The sequence below is a fragment of the Rattus rattus genome, chromosome 8 (genome assembly GCF_011064425.1).
Source record: "Rattus rattus isolate New Zealand chromosome 8, Rrattus_CSIRO_v1, whole genome shotgun sequence".
Lineage (NCBI taxonomy): Eukaryota > Metazoa > Chordata > Mammalia > Rodentia > Muridae > Rattus > Rattus rattus.
Window position 1 is genome coordinate 99,304,571 of NC_046161.1, and position 18,513 is coordinate 99,323,083.

At 51.3% G+C, this 18,513-nt stretch overlaps 2 protein-coding genes across 2 annotated transcripts; one reads left to right on the plus strand and one right to left on the minus strand.

Moving 5' to 3' along the window:
* Positions 1-2,578: 2,578 nt before the first annotated feature.
* Positions 2,579-11,175, plus strand: Uba7 (ubiquitin like modifier activating enzyme 7). The gene is made up of 24 exons (XM_032910824.1): positions 2,579-2,692; positions 2,777-2,945; positions 3,034-3,168; positions 3,272-3,378; positions 3,690-3,780; positions 3,884-4,019; positions 4,113-4,210; positions 4,300-4,446; positions 4,804-4,974; positions 5,161-5,268; positions 5,403-5,483; positions 5,563-5,718; positions 5,800-5,965; positions 6,044-6,240; positions 6,336-6,400; positions 6,482-6,668; positions 6,740-6,814; positions 7,018-7,171; positions 8,005-8,087; positions 8,345-8,437; positions 8,531-8,722; positions 10,219-10,311; positions 10,385-10,485; positions 10,934-11,175. Exons 1-24 carry the CDS (start codon positions 2,664-2,666, stop codon positions 11,061-11,063), a joined length of 2,964 nt encoding a protein of 987 aa, XP_032766715.1. The 5' UTR covers positions 2,579-2,663; the 3' UTR covers positions 11,064-11,175.
* Positions 11,176-11,325: 150 nt separating this feature from the next.
* Inka1 (inka box actin regulator 1) lies at positions 11,326-13,014 on the minus strand. Its single transcript, XM_032909972.1, is given in 3 exon segments — positions 11,326-11,880; positions 11,883-12,171; positions 12,801-13,014. Coding segments are annotated over 3 exon segments (846 nt in total). The 5' UTR covers positions 12,852-13,014; the 3' UTR covers positions 11,326-11,374.
* Between the last annotated feature and the right edge of the window lie 5,499 nt (positions 13,015-18,513).

Consider the following 18,513-nt stretch of genomic DNA (forward strand, 5'->3'; position numbering starts at 1 on the left):
TAGTGTTTTTTGGTTGGTTTTGGCATGTGTGCATGGGGGCGGGGGATGGTTAGAGGTGGACTCATTGTGAAGCTCTGGCCGGCCTGGAACTCCTGGAGACCCACCTGCCCTCTGCCTCCTGAATGCACGGACCACAATGCACTCTTCACAGTGCAGTGACTTCATGGTTTTTAGACGTGAACTTTTCCATCTGTCTCAGGTATTTTGTCACAGTGACAGCTGAATAATATCCGGTCACAGGACTGCCTCCGGAGGGGTGGACATGGTCACTGGGGACTGCCTCTGGAGGGATGAACCTAGTCCAAGGGTCCCCTTGAAAGTTGTTTTAAAAAGAGCAAGACCACGTGCCAAGCCTTGGCCCAGACTCTGGCATCAAGCCGTGTGTAGCGGTATATATTTGTATTCACATTAGTATAGAGGGGGAAGTTATTGTCAATTACACAATGAGTTCCAGGTCAGCCTGAATTACGTGAGATTCTCCCTAAAACAAAACCAACAGAGCTTTAAAAACTATGGCTGAGGGTAGCTTGGTTGGTAGAGCGCTTAACCTGCCCAGCATCACGCAATCTGAGTGTGGCGGTGTTACAACTGTCTGTAACTCCAGTTCCAGAGGACTCTACACCCCTTTCCAGCTTCCACAGGCACCAGGTACACGTGGTACACACACATGCAGGCAAAACAATCATGCACATTAACATTAAAAAAAGATTAAAACAATAGGGCCGGCGAGAGTGCTGCCAGTTACTCACTGCCAAGTGTGGTAACTTGCGTTCGGTCTCAAGTACCCAAGTGGGAGAAGGGAAAACTAACATCACAAGTTAGTTCCATACGCTTGCTGTAATCATACAAAAATAAAAACAGCAAGGCTAGGAGTGGTGGCTCACATCTTAATTCTGGCCCTCAGGAAACACAGACAAGCAGCTGTCTTATGATTTCAGCCTGGTCTACATAGCAAGTTCCAGGCCAGAGCCAGGGTTACATGTTGACAAAACAAACAAAATAACTCAGGTCATGGTGCATGCCTTTAATCCCAGCACTCAGAGGCAAAGGCAGGGTCATGTCTGAGTTCGAGGCCAGCTTGGTTTACAGGGCTACACAGAGAAACCTTGTATTGAAGAAACAAACAATAGCAAGACGCACATCCAGTGCCACCGGTCCATTGAGCCCGTTGTGGTCACAGCTAACCACTTTCCTGTTGGAACTGAGCCCACTCTACAGGAGGGAATTCATGTCTGATATTATAAACCTGATCAAAAACCAGTGGTTGGGTAGGTCTGAGGCCCTCTTGGGAGAGCAATAGATATTTTGCAAAATAAACATGATACACCCATTTCATTGCCTTCTGACAGTCACGTTAATGACCATAGAGCAGGGCCGCTGTCAGCTGTTATCAAAGAAGCTTCTATTTGTAGTGGGCGGTGATGCCTGCAGAGACTCATAACTGGTCAGAGTGTGGGGAAGAAACGACTTGAATGTTTAGCCTTAAAAGAAGCGTCTCTATCAGCCCTGTCCAAGGCTCAGGGAACGCAACGTCGTGGAAAACCGGACGAAATAGCGTGAGAGATGAAGGATGGAGTCTTTGAAGAACACAGTCTTCCGGCCACACATGGCTGCTGTACTCTTGGACTCATAGTAGCTGTGACCTGGGCAAGATCTGAACAAAATTTGGGCTTGTGAGCATCCTGTCGTGGGAGGGGTGGAGACTCACGAGGCCTCACCGCTCCAGGAGGGCGAGACATTGTCTTTAGTTCTGTAGCCACTGGGAAGGTGCCCATGGCTTCCATAAATAACCTCTCGCACGCCCACCCTCCTGTTTGAAACTAATATGAAACTCGCAGAGTCACCAAGAGGAACAGCAAGAGTGGGAGGGAATAGAGAAGCTTGGGGGGGCTGCAGAGATGGTTCAGTGGTTAGAGCACTGACTGTTCTTCCAGAGGTCCTGAGTTCAAATCCCAGCAACCACATGGTGACTCAAAACCATCTGTAATGGGATCCGATGCCCTCTTCTGGTGTGTCTGAATTTACAGTGTACTCATATACATAAAATAAAAAATGTATCTTTAAAAAAAAAAGAGAGAAGCTAATGGGTGAATATGAAAAAGGTACACGCATGAAAGTGCCATAATGAAGCACTTTATTATGTGTAATTAACATGTGCTGATGGAAGAACACGCACAAATACTCATGTACACATAATATACAAATACACAGTACACAGCAACACCCCCGTGTCATTTTCACAACTTATTGTGAGCCTACAATCATTTCAAAGCAAAAGTTTAATATATATATATATATATATATATATATATATATATATATATATATATATGACATGCGTCTCCATTTTGTGGCTGCCCTGAGCGTCTCATTCCTCAGGTCTGACTCAGCGATTCACTGGCCTCTTGTATGTAACACTTGGACACTTGGACCTTTCCAGGCGATAAACCTCGTTTGGCCTGCAGAGGGCTGGCATCTGTCCTCATTCATTGGAAGGACCAGGAACCAACTCTGTCTAGTTTCACTTTTGGTTTCCTGAAATTACAGAGGAGCCAGAGAGAGAGCTGTAACCAGCAGCAACCAGCAGCAACCAGCAGCTCCAAGCCCTGTTTTCCTTGCTCTTCTGTGGGCACTGCAGCTTCTTCTCCAGCCCACGACTGAGAATGGATGAAGAGCTGTACTCGAGGCAGCTGTGAGTCTCAAGGTGGGATAACAAAGTCGGGTGGCCTCCAGACCTCTGGTCCCCAGCTGTCACCCTCCTTCTTCTTAACCACAGGTATGTACTGGGCTTGCCTGCTATGCAGAGGATCCGGGAAGCCAAAGTCTTGTTGTGTGGCCTGCAGGGCCTGGGAGCTGAGGTGGCCAAGAACCTGGTCCTTATGGGTGTGGGCAGCCTCACCCTGCACGATCCCCATCCCACCTGCTGGGCTGACTTGGCTGCTCAGGTAAGAGTTCTTGGGGGTCTCTATAATGCCTCCAAGAGCAGAGCCAAAGGGGAGTCTCTTTGATTAAGCTGCACTGAGCTGTTCTTAGTTTTTCCTCTCAGAAGAGAGCTTGGGAAGGAGCAGGGCTGAGGCCTCTCAAGCACAATTGGCCCAGCTTAATGAAGCTGTCCAGATCTCCGTCCACAGAGGCGACATCACTGAGGACCTAGTGCGGGGTTTTCAGGTGCTTACCCCAGTGCCATTTTGCATGCTAGCCTAGTACCTCCCTACTGTCCTTAACGGCAGAGAAAGTGATTCTGAGCCTGCTGATCATGGCGTCCATCTAGGTAGTGGTGCTGACTGACTCCAAGCTAGAGGACCAGCTGAACATGGGAGCCTTGTGCCATAAGAATAGAGTCTACTTCCTCATGGCTGAAACCCGGGGCCTTGTGGGGTAAGGAGACTCCCTATATACCCCACCACGTCACTGCCAACAATTGTTCCCAACGCTTTGCCCAGCCCTAAGCTTGGCCCTATCCTTACCCACTCATCCTCAAGCCTAGCCAAGGATCCTCTTAATTCTAGACTACAATCTCACCCTTTCTTGTTTCTCCACCTCGGTATGCAGATCTTCTCTAGTACACCCTACGTGCCCAAATCAAAACCTCCACGTCTTTTCTATAATGTCTTTCCCTCTGGGCCTGTCCTAGTGTCCCCTACTCACAACTGATGAGCTTCCTCAGTAACTTCTGCCAACCATACTAGGCGGTTATTCTGTGATTTTGGTGAGGACTTCACTGTTGTGGACCCTACAGAGGTGGAGCCCACGTCAGCTGCCATCCGGGACATCTCTCAGGTGGGTGATAAGATATAGAGGTTTCCCTGATGCCCAGAGAAAGGTGCCAGGGCCCGTGGAAGGTAGAGACAGGCACTCTGAAGACAAGGCATCTCTCACTCAGGGCTCCCCCGGCATTGTCACTCTGAGAGGAGGCAGCAAAAGACCTTCCTTCTATGATGGGGACTTGGTGATGTTCTCAGACATTGAAGGCATGGTTGAACTCAACAGTCATTCTCCACAGCCTGTCCGTGTGCAGAGTAAGCTAACCTTACTCCAACCACTGCCTCAACTATGCGAAAACAACTTGTATTTAGGGGGTGTCATAATTTATTAGGATGACTCTCTTGCAGAAGATGGATCCTTGGAGATTGGAGATACAACAACTTTCTCCCGTTACTTGAGGGGTGGGGTTGTCACTGAAGTCAAGAGACCCAAGGCTGTGAAGCATGTGAGAACAAGTACATCTGTGGTGGGAGCACCTGGCTACCTGAAGGGGTGGGTGTGTCATGTCCTAGACCTGACCCTGGCCCCCTACAGAAGCCCCTGGACATAGCTCTGCTCCAGCCCTGCATGGTGGTCCAGAATACTCAGGAAATACAGCGTGCTCACTGCCTACACCAGACCTTCCATGCACTGCACAAGTTCCAGCAACTTCACGGCCGGCGACCCAAGCCCTGGGATCCTGTGAGTGGCCCCACATCCTGAAATACACAGCCTCTGCCTCACTGGGTCTCACCTTTCAGATCTCACCTCAGTGGAGGCTGTGTCCATAGACGACCAGGCCTACAGCCTGGAGGTGCCTGCTTGCTCCATCCTTGAGCCACCACAAGCCGGTCGGAGGCTGTGCTCAATGGAGGAGGCCTTCAGTGCCTCTGGCTGGTACAGGTGGCACTTCCCAGCCTATGCCAGGCTTTCCCACCCAGGATTCTGCTGCTTCTGTGGAGCAGGGTCAATGGGTGCCTGAAGGCTTGGAGTGGGAGGTTAGAGTTCAAGCTGGGGCTACTAGGCCCACATGTGCTACACCTGAGTGCCATCCCACAGGATGACGCAGAGACCGTGGTGCGGCTGGCCCAGGACCTAGAGCCACTAAAAGGGGCAAAAGAAGAGTCGCTGGATGAGGCTCTACTCCGGACAATTGCCCTGAGTAGTGCTGGTAGCTTAAGTCCCATGGCAGCCATTCTGGGAGGAGTGGCTGCCCAGGAAGTCCTGAAGGTAGGGACAGGGAGGAAAGGAAGGGATTGGGAAAGTGGGCAGGTCAGTGTATGTACCAGAGGACACCCATACTGAGCAGCAGCCCCGGAGCATGTTACCAACCCAGCGGTAGCCCTCAAATGGGATCCAAGGGGAGAAGGAAATAGGAGGTGGCAGAGGCCCTCAGAGTGATGTACCCCCCTCTAGGCAGTCTCCGGGAAGTTCATGCCCCTGGACCAGTGGCTGTACTTTGATGCCCTTGAATGTCTTCCAGAAGATGAGACGCTCCTGCCCAGTCCTGAGGACTGTCATCCAGTGAGAACTGGGGGTGAAAACCTTGTTCGAAATTAGAGTTAGAGGAGAACCCAGGAAAAAACGTCTCTTAGGTCCAGATTAAACAATACAGCATAGGCTGTCAGCCATCAATGGCCATTATCTGTGTCCCCTAGAGAAACTGCCGATATGACGGGCAAATTGCTGTGTTCGGGACTGGTTTTCAGGAGAAACTGAGCTACCAACACTACCTCTTGGTGAGCTGAGGGACGATCGTGGGGAAGTCTTTGGGAAATCCATGCTGTGTGCTCTGGCTAAGATTCCTCCTGCCAACAGGTAGGTGCTGGTGCCATTGGCTGTGAGATGCTCAAAGGCTTTGCCCTAGTGGGCCTGGGAGTTAGGGCTAATGGCGGTGTGACAATTGCTGACATGGACCACATAGAACGCTCCAACCTTAGCCGGCAGTTCCTCTTCAGGCCCAAGGACACTGGGGTGAGTGCTGGCCCCTCTTGTGTCCCTGCCCTTGTGTCTCAGGTTGCTGTCTCCTAAGGTGCCCATTTCCTCTCTTCCCAGAGGCCCAAGGCAGAGGTGGCTGCAGAGGCAGCCCATCGCCTAAACCCAGACCTGCAAGTGACTTCACATACCTGCCCTCTGGATCCCACCACAGAGGACGTCTATGACGACGGCTTCTTCTCCAGGGTGGACGGCGTTGTTGCTGCTTTGGACAGTTTCCAGGCCCGTGAGTCCCTCACTGAGAGCCGAGTCCCTTGCCCAAGGCTCTGGCAGCCTCACCCCGTACCCTCTACCCTTTTGCCAGGGCACTATGTTGCTGCTCGATGCACCCACTATTTAAAACCACTGCTGGAGGCAGGCACCCAGGGAACCCGGGGCAGTGCTTCAGTGTTTGTGCCATATGTGACGGAAGTCTACAAAGGTCCTACCTCAGCCGAGGACGCTCCCTACCCTGTGTGCACCCTGCGGCATTTTCCCAGCACAGTGGAGCACAGCCTGCAGGTAAGGATGTCGCACTCTTCCTATCTCAAGCCACACCTGCAGATCTGTTCCTCGTCTAATACTTTACCATCCTTCCCTCCCAACCCCCACCACAGTGGGCCCAGGATGAATTTGAGGGGCTCTTCAGACTATCCGCAGAGACCATCAACGGCTACCAACAGTAAGGCCAACAACGGAAGTAGGTAGGAGTCCAGGAGTCCAGGCACAGAGTTCAGCCTCAAACTTCTTCTTCCCTCTGCAGGACATGCACTTCCTCCCTGTTGGGCACCAATGAGACTGGAATATTGGCCTTACTGCAGCAAGTGATGGGTGTCCTAAGAACTCGGCCACAGACCTGGCAAGACTGTGTGATGTGGGCTCTTGGCCACTGGCAACTGTGCTTCCATGATAACATCGTGGAGCTGCTGAGAAAATTCCCATCTGATAAAGTAGGTAGTCAGATGCTGGGCAGCCAATAGCTCCAAGAGACCAGACAGCCTAATGGCCTTTATTTCCTCAGGTGCTTGAGGATGGAACTCTGTTCTGGTCAGGATCCAAAAAGTGCCCACATCCCTTGCAATTTGATCCCAACCAAGTGAGTGGAGTGGTCAGACCTGAGTACCCTAAGGGCAGACACCACCTCTGCATTGTGCTAAGATACACAGATGCTAAAAGAGAGCCATTCTTGTGCAAATTCAAGTGTCTGTCCTGGAGAGAGGCAGGCATTCAAGCCGGTCCTCAAAAGGGCAGTGCGTCCCATCCCGTAAACTCATGGTCCTTCTCTCTGCCTGGCTGTAGGACACGCATTTCCTCTATGTACTGGCAGCTGCCAACCTGTATGCACGGATGCATGGGCTGCCGGGCTCACAAAGTCAGACTGCACTCAGGGAACTGCTGACTCTGCTGCAGGAGCCTGATTCCATGCCCCAGAACCTCTTCTCTGCTGAGTTTGGTGAGGTCCTGGTCTGGAACAGCTATTCTTGCCCCTCCCACCACTGGTCTCCAGCCTGTGCTTAGAAGGAAGGTGGCACCTAAAAGCCAGTCAACTTACTTCCTTCTCTCCGGGCCTCTTTGGTTTTGTTTGTTCCTGTGCTCATTTAATTTTTATTTTGAGTGTATGAGTATTTTACCTACATGTATATCTATATACCATGGGTGTGCCTGGTGCCCACAGAAGCCAGAAGAGGGCACTGATCCCCTGAAACTGGAGTTACCGACAATTATGGGTTACCCTGTAAGCGCTGGGAATGGAACTAGAGTCCTTTACAAGAGCAACAAGTGCTTTTTAACTGCTGAGCCATCTCTTCTCTGGCCCTCTTTCTTTGCTGCTTAGTTTATTTCCATCCTCTGGCCCCTCAGTGGGTCCTTTCTCTGCTGCCTCAAACACATCCCAGTTTTCTTAAGAGTCTGGATTTTTTTTTTTTCTTCTATTTTTCGGAGCTGAGGACTGAACCCAGGGCCTTGCGCTTACTAGGCAAGCGCTCTACCACTGAGCTAAATCCCCAACCCCCACATTCCAGTTTTCTTGAGAGACTTTCAGAATTTGAAAAAAAAAAAAAAATTCTGAGGCGTGCCTAGCTATGGTCCTGGGTGAGGGCAGAGCCACATGGGTAACCACAGAGAAAGAGTGGGGGCAAGGAAATAAATGTCAGCCTCCACCAAGAGAGTCCTTGGTTAGATCAAGTGGCAGCGAATGGCAGGTTTGGCAGAGCCCAAGAACGGACACGAGGCTCTAGAGTACAGGAAATGAACTAAGGACTGACCCCATGGCCTGCTCCCTGACAGGCCAGGAACAGTTGAAGGAACTGCAGGAAACCCTGGACGACTGGAACAAGGGGCCTCCGCTGAAGCCTGTGCTGTTTGGGAAGGTGGGGTCACAAGATGGGGTGAAGAACTGGGCTCAGGGGAGGTGAGGAAGCAGGGTGGTTTGAAAACCTGGCTTTCCAACCATCAAGGCTGTGGAAGCAGCTCAGTCCCCTTGCACGTCGGTCACACCGTGTGGCAAAGGAGGGAGATGGTGGATACCCTACCTGAAAACTGTACAGAGACCTGCCAGTGCCCTGCAGGTGGCCACGCTGAGGGATGCCATTGCAGTGTTGACACTCCTGTGATCTGGGTCTGGCAGGATGACAGCAGCAACTTCCACGAGGACTTTGTAGTAGCAGCGACAGACCTGCGCTGTCAGAACTATGGGATCCTACCAGTTAACCGTGCTCGGGTAACTTCACCCTTCTGGGGCTCCGGCCTAGAAGTGAGAGCCAAATCTTGTCCCTGAACCTTGATCCCAGACCAAGTACCCTGTCCTTGACAGATCAAGCAAACCATCGGCCGGATTATCCCAGCCATTGCCACCAGTACAGCAGTTGTGGCGGGCTTACTGGGCCTGGAGCTGTATAAGGTGGTAAGTGGGCCACGGCCCCTTGGCACCTTTCGGCACAGCTACCTGCACCTGGCTGAAAACCACTTCATACGCTCAGCACCTTCTGCCCCGGCCATGCAGTCGGTGAGCCTCTGATGCCCCTGTTCCCATTAGCCCTGAATTTTTCCTCTACTCACACTCTCTCTAGCTGTAGCAAACAAGTCCTCTCTCTGGCTGTGGGCTCTCTCTAGGCCCCAGACTATGGGGGAGTCCTCTGACTCCATCCAGCCCTTTTCCTGCTATGAAGTTAGGCTGGGACCTGTCAGACACAGGAAACAGCCATCAGCCATACCCCCCAACCCCCCTGCAGTTCAGGGTCTGAGGGAGCTGCAGCTTTAATTCATTAGTGGAGCCAGACGTCCCCCATGGCCCCCTCCTACTCTGTAACATCCTGGTGGGAAGGAGGAGGGAGGGGCAACCCTAGGCTCAGCCCCAGAAAGAATCCAGCTTCCCTCTGTAGAGCCATTCTGTTCACCTCAAGCCAAGTTAAAGGGCACCAGACTTGCTGTCAGGAGTGTGGGTTTCAGCCCAGTGGGATGTTTATACCATCACATATGAGCGCACCAGGGTCTGGGCATCCCTGGTATGGGAACACGGAGGGATCGAGCTTGCACATCTGTGTACCAGATTGAAGATCAAGGATCTTCCTCGATGTGAACATGTGCGTGTGGGCACATAATGTGGGGGCTGTTGGTGTGCGGTTGTTCCTATGAAGGCAGGATGGCAATGCCTCCAATTGTGTGCCCAAGCCCTGCCCCAGTTGGCATTTCCCCGAGGCACAGGAAAGAGGACAGAAGAAATGCCCTCATCAGGAGAGAGGACAGAGGTCACCAGCTAGCCTAGGGTCCCTCTGGACAAGCACACAGAATGCTTTTGTGAGGTGCCCCACTGTTAACCAGCACAGAGACTGCCTTTGTCCACAGAATGGGGGTGGGTAAGAGTCCCCATCATGCCTCTAGCCTAGTCTCTGCTCGACCCCAGTATACTCTCTGATGGTTGGGAGGCCCCTTTGTGCCGGACTCTGGATGTCTGCTACATCATCTGTCCTCAGATATAGGCACCAAAACTTTTGACCTGGGAAGAAGACGGGACAAGAATAAAGGCTTCTCTAGACTGTATCCCTGTTAGTGGGGACCCTCTGAGTCAATAGAGTTCCATTGTTACTGAGCTCTTGGTTTCTGCATTCCCCAAACCCTATATGTAAGGACTGGGGAGCAGCATGAGCTGTGTCTCCCAGGTCCCAGCCTCCCCTTAGAAGAACAGGCAGCTTTATCGGAGAATACAGCCACGCAGCTCCAGCTTCCTCAGGAAGCAGCCCCAGCCTCCCTCCCTCTAGCTGGCCCTTCGATGGACGTCTGTTTCCCCATACAGGGCCCCATAGCTCCATTTCCTGTGCTGGCCCCAGCCTGGGCGAGGAGGGGGCTGAGACTCTGGGCCCAGATCCCACCTTCTACCCCCCACCCCTTGGCTGCAGCTTCCTGCCACTAGGGCAGCTCCTCTAGGAAAAGCTGCTAGTAACTGGGCCAGGGCTCGCACGTTTGTGTGAGAACTCTCTAAATTCCCTCCCCTCCATCCTGTAGTTCCATCACCTGGAATGGACCTGTTGGCACCGCCTGACGGTGCCTGCTGGGCAGCCTGAGAGGACACTGGAATCCCTGCTGGCCCATCTCCAGGTATGCCCTGTCTCCACTCCGTCCCTGGCCCAGCCTAGCCTTGCCCAGTGGGTATCTGATATCTGTCTTCTAGGAAGAGCATGGACTGACTGTGAGGATGCTGCTGCATGACCAGGCTTTGCTCTATTCTTCAGGATGGCCATTTGAAAAGCAGGCTCAGCACTTGGGCCTCAGGTGAGCCAGGCTCTACCCAGTCCCTGGATGTTGAGGATGGGCGACAAGGTCTTTTTCTCAACCCCATTTTAGGCCCCTCACACCTTCTTGAGGCATTCTTCTACCAAATGGAGCCAACAAATGGGCCTGGGGGGGGGGCGGGGCGGAGCTAAGAGCCTGAGGAAGGGGACTTCGGTAGCTGTCTGCTTGGCCAGCCCCCTTGGCTCCCTGTACCCTGCCCAGCCCCCATCTCCCTTCACAGCCTACTCTCAAGGGACGCACAGCTTCCTGCCTCTTGCCTGCCCCACCAGCTGCTCCTAAAATAGTTTCAGATGTTTCCTGCCTTGAGCTGCTCATGCTCCTGGTTGAGGCTCTTGAGGGCTCACCAGTGCCCTCTGGTCCACACTAGGTCACTCTCTGTCTGCCTCTGCTCACCTACAAAATCTCCCCAAACCCCTTCCCATACCAGGGTGACAGAACTAGTTCAGCAGGTGACCGGCCAGAAGCCCAAGCCTGGGCTGAGAGTTCTGGTGTTTGAGCTGAGCTGTGAGGGTGAGGATGACGACACAGCCTTCCCACCTCTGCATTATGAGCTGTGATGAGGTGGCCACCACGCCACCACTTGGCCATCACGAACTCTGCATACAATTCCTGCATCTTCAGCCCACAGCGGATACTTCAACAATAAAAGCTTGTTGAAGGAAGGCACAAGTGGAGTGGATGGTAGAGCAAACAAGGGTGATATGGGTAATATAATATGGGTGATATGGGAACCTGGGGAAGAGAGAGGGAAGGTTCTAGACTGGCCTGTCTTAGTTGTGCTCCACGGGGATGGGAGCCTCAGGAGTATGGAACCAGCAGTTTAGAAAAAAAACCAAAAAACTTTATTGTCTCTAGCTGGAGGGCAGGGTCAGAGGTAGCTGACATCATTGTAGATAATAGGTTGGCGGCTTCGACAGTTCATGAGGGCTGCAAATCGTGAAATGTCCGCAGGCAGGTCAGGTTCTGGGCGAGGTGGGCATGACAACCTCTTGCCTGCCATAGCTGTCCGTCGAGCCCTGGCCAACCTACGCCGTAGCTGCTCAGAGAGACCAAGCAGGAACTGGGGGGGTCGAGCACGGGCTCGGGGAACATCTCCATCACTTCCTTCACTGGTCGCTTCGGGCAACTCCATCCAATTGTGAACTAAATCAGCAAAACAGTTGTCCCCTAGCACCAGGGGCTGCCGACTGCGGCCCCTGTTCAGCAGGGCTGCCGTCCAGTCCTCTGCTTCCAATCCCTGCCAGTGTTCCAGGCAAGCATCAGGGGTGGACTTGGGCCTTGGACGGTGGGCGGGAGGTATGTTGGTTACAGCTGCCCTACTGCGCACGGGGAGGTCACTCACTGAGAAACGCTGGCTATGAGGTGGACGTTCTGGGGTGCCTGGCGCCGGGGTACAGACAGCTCTTCTTCTCGCCATGTACTGCCTGACACCTCTGAGAAGCCAGAGTCCCAATCTAGGGCATGTTCCCTAGGACACCCCAGCGGTGCACCCCTGTCTTCTGCTACCAAGCCTTCCTCCTCTTCCTCTTCTACACAGCAGACAGAGTCCTCTTCCAAAACATCGGAGGCCCTGAACCGGCGCTTGGGCTGTATATTTTGGTCAGTTTTAGGTTTTGGTTGCAGTGGGCCAGGCATTGGAGGTGAGCCTGTGTCCCGAGCACACAACTGGAGAGAAAGATAGGGCAAATGTTGGACAGGGATTTCTTAGTCCCTGACCCCGTAGTGTCTAACCAAGCCAGCCCTGAGAAAGGAGGGTTCAGAAGGACTTGAAAATCCTCTGGGCAGCAAGGCGGAACTGTAAGCGCAGGGCCCACATGAGGGCACTGGCACTCGAGGCTCATGTGGCTCCCATCCACAGAGCTGGTGGCAGTCCGGCAGGCTGCAGCACGCAGGGCCGGGCAAGTCAGCACGCGCCACCAGGGCGGGCAGGCAGAGTGGAGGAAGGAGGTACAGGCCAACCCATGGTAGGGGATGTCCACAGCAGCACAGCACTTCTTTAGGCCTTGGGTGCTCCCTGACGGTCCCCAAAAGAAACTTCTTTCCCCTACTCTCCTCCCCCGCCTCTCTGCGGCCGGCACGGCCAGCTGGGCGCCTGTTACCTGATGCCCAGAACAGTTCCCAACCGTCAGAAACCCGAAGCGGGCCATCTGGGCCATCTGTAGCGCGCTACCCTGCCCCCATCCTGACTCTGATGGGCACCCGGAGTCCACCCCGTTGCCGTTTGTTGTTCCAGCCAGGCGGCAGCCACGCACCCCACACACATCTTCACAACCACACCCACTCTAAAGACTCACCAGTTCCCAGCGGAGCTGGCTCAGGAAACTGTCAAGCCGAGCACTGTGCATGTTGGTGCTGGTGCTGAACACTCTCCAGGTCGGCCGGCTCACCGCCGATCATCCGCGGGAGCGGAGCAGAGTGGGCCGAGTCGGCCCGCTAGTGGCGTCCTCACCCTTGCCTTACTCCAAGGCTCCTTACTCCCTCAGTAGCTCCGGCCGCTGCCGCCCCAACATCTGGCAGCCGCGCCCCGCCCCGCCCCCGGTACCCTAGCCAATGGAGGCGGGGCGAGCTGAAGATGCCCTGCCCCTTTCAGCCCCGCCCTCCAGCCTAGCTCTGCTGGTGGAGCCTGGCTGTAGAAGCTCGTGAGCTCAGAGTGCAGCTCAGGACCCTTTCACGTCTCAAAAACTTTAGCTAACCCTGCTGTAGCGCAGTTCCGTTACGACCCCCCTCCAGCCACCGTCCGTTCATCCCGTGACCTCATCTTTTCAATTTGTCCCCTGGTGAAATAGCGGTTTCTTGTGCTGGGGCCTGATGCGACGCCCACGTGTGGACACTGCACCCTATCTTCCAATTGACAATATTGTGGCCCACTCGGTGTCTGTCCAGGCTGGCCTTGACCATCCCTGGAAATGATAGAACCGAGTTTCCTTCCGCCCGGTGAATACTCCGCGAAGAACCTTAAAACAGAGAGAGTAAGGGAAGGGCCATGGCTAACTGCCCTCCAGCATCCCTCTAGCCTGATCTGAGCCGAGATAGCCTGGACCGCCCTCTAGTGGGGATCGCGTCGCTATGGTCTGCATCCTCAATCTGCACCACTGACCTATAGGTTGTGTGCAGGAATGGAAAAGGAAAACTGCTCTTTGGCTCCAATGTTCAGAGTCTTTCCCCTGAGGCCTCTCCACAATCAGAGGTACAGTCTAACTGGAGACGGACTGGATCTTTCTGCAGACAGCAAAATATAAGAGAATGAAGGCAATGAGTTCAGTTAAGAGATAGGACTCTTAAAAAGTTATGACTGATCTTGGGTCAATTCATTTGAGTGCAGTGAGGAAGGGCATTTTAGGTGAAAGGGTTTGCCAATGTAAAGAATATCGAGGGACAAGGGTTAGGCAGACCAAACGAAAGGAAAACACAAATGTGTGTGATGAATGGGGCAGGGGTTTGTGGATAGAGAGAAGTCATCAAAACCAAGCCTCCAAGATTTATGAGAGTCTCTGGGTTTTATTTTTGGTGCTATAAAAAGCACGGAGCTTTTTTCAGTGAATGACCAGGGCTATTTTCTGCAAGATACAGTTGTTTTGGGAGAATAATCCTGCAACCAAAGGAGGTTCTGGCCTTTCTCCCAGGCCAGGGTGTGTGTCTGAAAGCCTGGATCTGAACCCAGAGAGTAAACAAAAGCTTCATTCTAGATTCCAGAATGACTCTAGAGCTAAGCCTGAGTGGTGCACAGATGCAGGTAGGTAAAACATGACGTCCAAGTTTCCAGTGTGAACAGCCGGCTGGCTGGCACTGCCATTAAAAACACTCAGTAGAAGGAAACCTCTGCTCCCCTTTCCCACAGATCTTGCTGCTGACCATGATGGTGACAAAGATCGATGGAAGAGTATACCGAAGCTGGCCTCACAGCCGTGTGACCTGGTATAGAGCATGTGGGGCAGGTTCAAATAGGCCTGAATTCTTTTTGTAAAACCAGGATAATCTGTGAGAGAGATGAATGGGGAGTCCTTCGACTTGTGCTTTCTTGGTTCTGGTTTGTTAGTTCTTTAAAGGCCATGTAACCAGTGGAAGTGACTCTCATCTGCTATCTGGACTGCAATTGGAAAAACATCACTGGAAGGAAGGGGAAGGCAAAAAGGCAGCTCTGGAAGCAGAAACTTTGGGCTAGGCATTGTACGATTCACACACGTGTAACTAGATAAATGAAGTTTTTATTTTTTGCTTGTTTGTTCTTTCTTTTTTTGTTTTTGTTTTGTTTTCAAGACAGGGTTTCTCTGTTTAACAGCCCTGACTGTCCTGGAGCTCAGTTTGTAGATAAGGATGGCCTTGAACTCACAGAGAGCTATCTGCCTCTGCTTCCCCAAGTGCTGGCATTAAAGGTGTGCACCACCACCATCCAGCTAGTTTTTTTTTATTTTTCAGTCTAGTGAAAAACCGGAAAGAGAGGCTGGAGAGATGACTCAGCAGTTAGGAGCACTGGCTGTCCTTGTAAGGAACCTGGTTTGATTCCCAGCACCCATCTGGCAGCACACAACTTTCTGTAACTTTATTTCCAGAGGATCCTCCACCCTCTTCTGGCCCCTGAGGCACTGCACACATGTGGTGCACATGTGAACACCAGGCAAGACACTCACACTCTTTTTTTTTAAATTTTTTTTTTTTTCAGAGCTGGGGACCGAACCCAGGGCCTTGCGCTTGCTAGGCAAGCGCTCTACCACTGAGCTAAATCCCCAACCCCCACACTCATACTCTTAAAACAAAACAAAAAATAAATAAATAAAATAAAAATCTGAGCTGAGTATGGTGGCAAATACCTTCTTTAATCCCAGCACCCAGGAGACAGAGGCAGGCAGATCTCGAGGAACCAGCCTGGTCTACATAATGAATTTCGGGATAGCCAGGGCTATGTAGAAACTTGCCTTGAAAAAAAAAATCCCCCCTACCCCTGCTCCCAAAAACGTCAGAAGGATCAGGAGAAAAGCAAACGCTCACTGTAGACACCTGAGTCTTGGGGAGAAGCAGGGTTGGCTGCTAACTGTATGAGTGTGGAGCTCAGGGAGAGAAGCACGGAAATGGAGAGGAGCGGATGGTAAAGCCAGTGGGCGGCATTTTAGCCATGGCCCTGGAGACGGTGGTGAGTGAAGATAGAGGAGGGGAGAGGCAAGCAGTTTCCATGCCTGAAAACATTTCACTGAGTGGAGGTAGGGAAGGTGATGCAGAAGTTCCTCGGCGACTAGCCAAGAGACCTCCGAGCCAGCATGGGTGTGTCAGAGGCGATGGGAGCAAGCATCAAGCATTCAGGAGGAGTGAGAGCAAAGGATACGTGTCTGGTGTTGGAAAACAGTTTAGTCAAGGAAGCGCCTACACCACAAGAGCCAAGACCCAAGGTACTCAGAACCCATGGTGAGAAAAAAAAAAAAAAAAAAAGCCAAGTGTGGCAGCAACAGTTTGAGGTAATTCCCCGGTGCTGAGGAGAGATTGGCAGACATCCTCGCCTGGCTGGTGATCTCCAGGCCAATGAGAGATTCCGTACCAAACAACAACAGAACAAACCAAACTGAATGACCTCTGAGGAATGCGCCTGAGGTTGACCTCTGGCCTCCACACGTGTACTAAACCAAGCATACACCTCCGCTTACACAGAAAAGAGTAACCTTCTGGCATCGGAGTGTGCAATGGCATGTCCCTGCAGTCTCAACTACGTGGGAGGATGAAGTAGGAGTAACCTGGGCAACATAGGGGAAAAATATATATGTATGTATATATATATGTGTATATAATAGCTAAGACCTGAGTTCAAGTCCTAGATCCCACAGTAAAAGAGAGTTGACTTGTGAAAGTTGTCCTCTAACCCCCACACAAGCACTATAGCATATGCCCAAGTTCACACACACACAAACACACACACACACACACACACACACACACACACACATTTAAAAACAGATAAACTGGGGTTGGGGATTTAGCTCAGTGGTAGAGCGCTTGCCTAGGAAGCGCAAGGCCCTGGGTTCGGTCCCCAGCTCCGAAAAAAAGAACCAAAAAAAAAACAACAACAACAACAAAAAAAAAAAACAGATAAACTATAGGGCTGGGGAGATAGCTCAGGACTTGGTTTGATTCCCAGCACCCATATGTTGCTTCAAAACCATCTGTAACTCCAATTCCAGGCTATCTCACATCCTCTCTGGCCTCTGTGGGCACAAGACATGCATATGGTACACATACTGTACGCAGGCAAAACACTCACGTAGGAAATAAAAGTAGCCAGAGAGTGGTGGGGGATGTGCCTTTAATTCCAGCACTCGGGAGGCAGAGGTAGGCAGACAACCTGGTCTACAGAGGGAGTTCCAGGACAGCCAGGGCTATCTATACCAAGAAAACCCCATTCCAAAAAAAAAAAAAAAAAAGAAAAGAAAAAAGAAAAGAAAAAGAAAAAGGAAAAAGAAAAGTAACTAAGTCTTTTAAAAAATTAAATTGGGGCTGGAGATGGCTCAGCAGTTAAGAGCACTGACTGCTCTTCCAGAGGTCCTGAGTTCAATTCCCAGCAACCACATGGTGGCTCACAACCATCTGTAAAGAGATCCGCTGCCCTCTTCTGGTGTATCTGAAGACAGCTACAGTGTACTTATATATAATAAATGAATAAATCTTTAAAAAAAAATTAAATTGAGGGTTGGGGAGATGGCCCAGCAATTAAGAGCACTGACTGTTCATACAGAAGACCTGAGTTCAACTCCCATGGTGGCTTACAACCAACTGTAACCCCTGTTTCTTCTTCTGACTTCTATGGACATGTGGTACACAGACATACACGCCAGCAAAAACATTTGTACATGTAAAAAGAAAATAAATCTTAAATTGACCAAAGGAAACCACTGGTCATTGAAGTCCCTACCAAGGGCAGTTTTGTGGAGAGGGGGAGGAGCCTAACTCAGGAGGATAGAAAAACTAGAGCTGGTAAAGCACTAGGCAGAGCAAGTGAATTAAAATTGAGGGCTGGAGAGATGGCTCAGCGGTTAAGAGCACTGACTGAACAGAGCAACGACGTACTCATTTTTTTTTCTTTTTCTTTTTTCTTTTTTTCTTTTTTTTTTCGGAGCTGGGGACCGGACCCAGGGCCTTGCGCTTGCTAGGCAAGCGTTCTACCACTGAGCTAAATCCCCAAACCCCTCATTTTTTTTTAAAGATTTATTTATTTATTTTATGTATATGAATACACCAAGTTGTCCTCAGACACACCAGAAGAGGGCATCAGACCCCATTACAGATGGTTGTGAGCCACCATGTGGTTGCTGGGAATTGAACTCAGGACCTCTGGAAGAGCAGTCGGTGCTCTTAACCGCTGAGCCATCTCTCCAGCCTGACGTACTCATATACATAAAATAATAAAGTTTTTTTTTTTTAAAGAAAAGTTGAAAAAAACAGTGGCACAGGTCTGTGATTCCAACATGGAGGCAGGAGGCCAGGAGGATAAGGAATTTGAGGCCACTCTGGACTATATAAAGAAACTTTGTCTCAAAAAGATTTTTTTAAAATGGGAATATAATAAACTGACAAATCTTAAAGACACTGGCTCAGTAAATCTTAATCTGCATATCAAGCTATGAGTGTCACATAACACCTCCTCCTTTCCTCTCAGAAGAGTCCTTGGTCCCCTGCGGTTGACATCCCCACCAGTAGTCCTCAGTTTTATTTCATCTACCAAGGATTCTTTTGTCCGCTGAATGCATACAACTTTTGGTTTTCCTGGTGGTCGGGCTTAGATTTTACAGGCAGATAAAGTTCTAATGGTAGGAGGAGGCAGCCGGAATGCAGACTCTGCAGGGAAGCAGGGCTAATTTTCCTGGGCACTGGCTTTGCTCTGTCTGCAAGGACAATGTAACCGGTTTCACCATCTGTAGCTCGGGCCTCCTCCCCTTGTATCCCCCTTAGGGTTGTGGTAATGAATGGAAGAATTCACTGGAAACAGAGGAAGATGGGATTTTCCAGCAGCTCCTGGAGCCTGCCAGG

What these genes read in the sequence shown, in the direction of transcription:
- Uba7 (XM_032910824.1), top strand. Translation starts at nt 2,664, where the DNA reads ATGGATGAAGAGCTGTACTCGAGGCAGCT. An exon ending in GCTACCAACACTACCTCTTG is followed by an intron (nt 5,484 to 5,562) that starts GTGAGCTGAGGG and finishes TCCTGCCAACAG; the next exon opens with GTAGGTGCTGGTGCCATTGG. An exon ending in TCAGGCCCAAGGACACTGGG is followed by an intron (nt 5,719 to 5,799) that starts GTGAGTGCTGGC and finishes CTCTCTTCCCAG; the next exon opens with AGGCCCAAGGCAGAGGTGGC.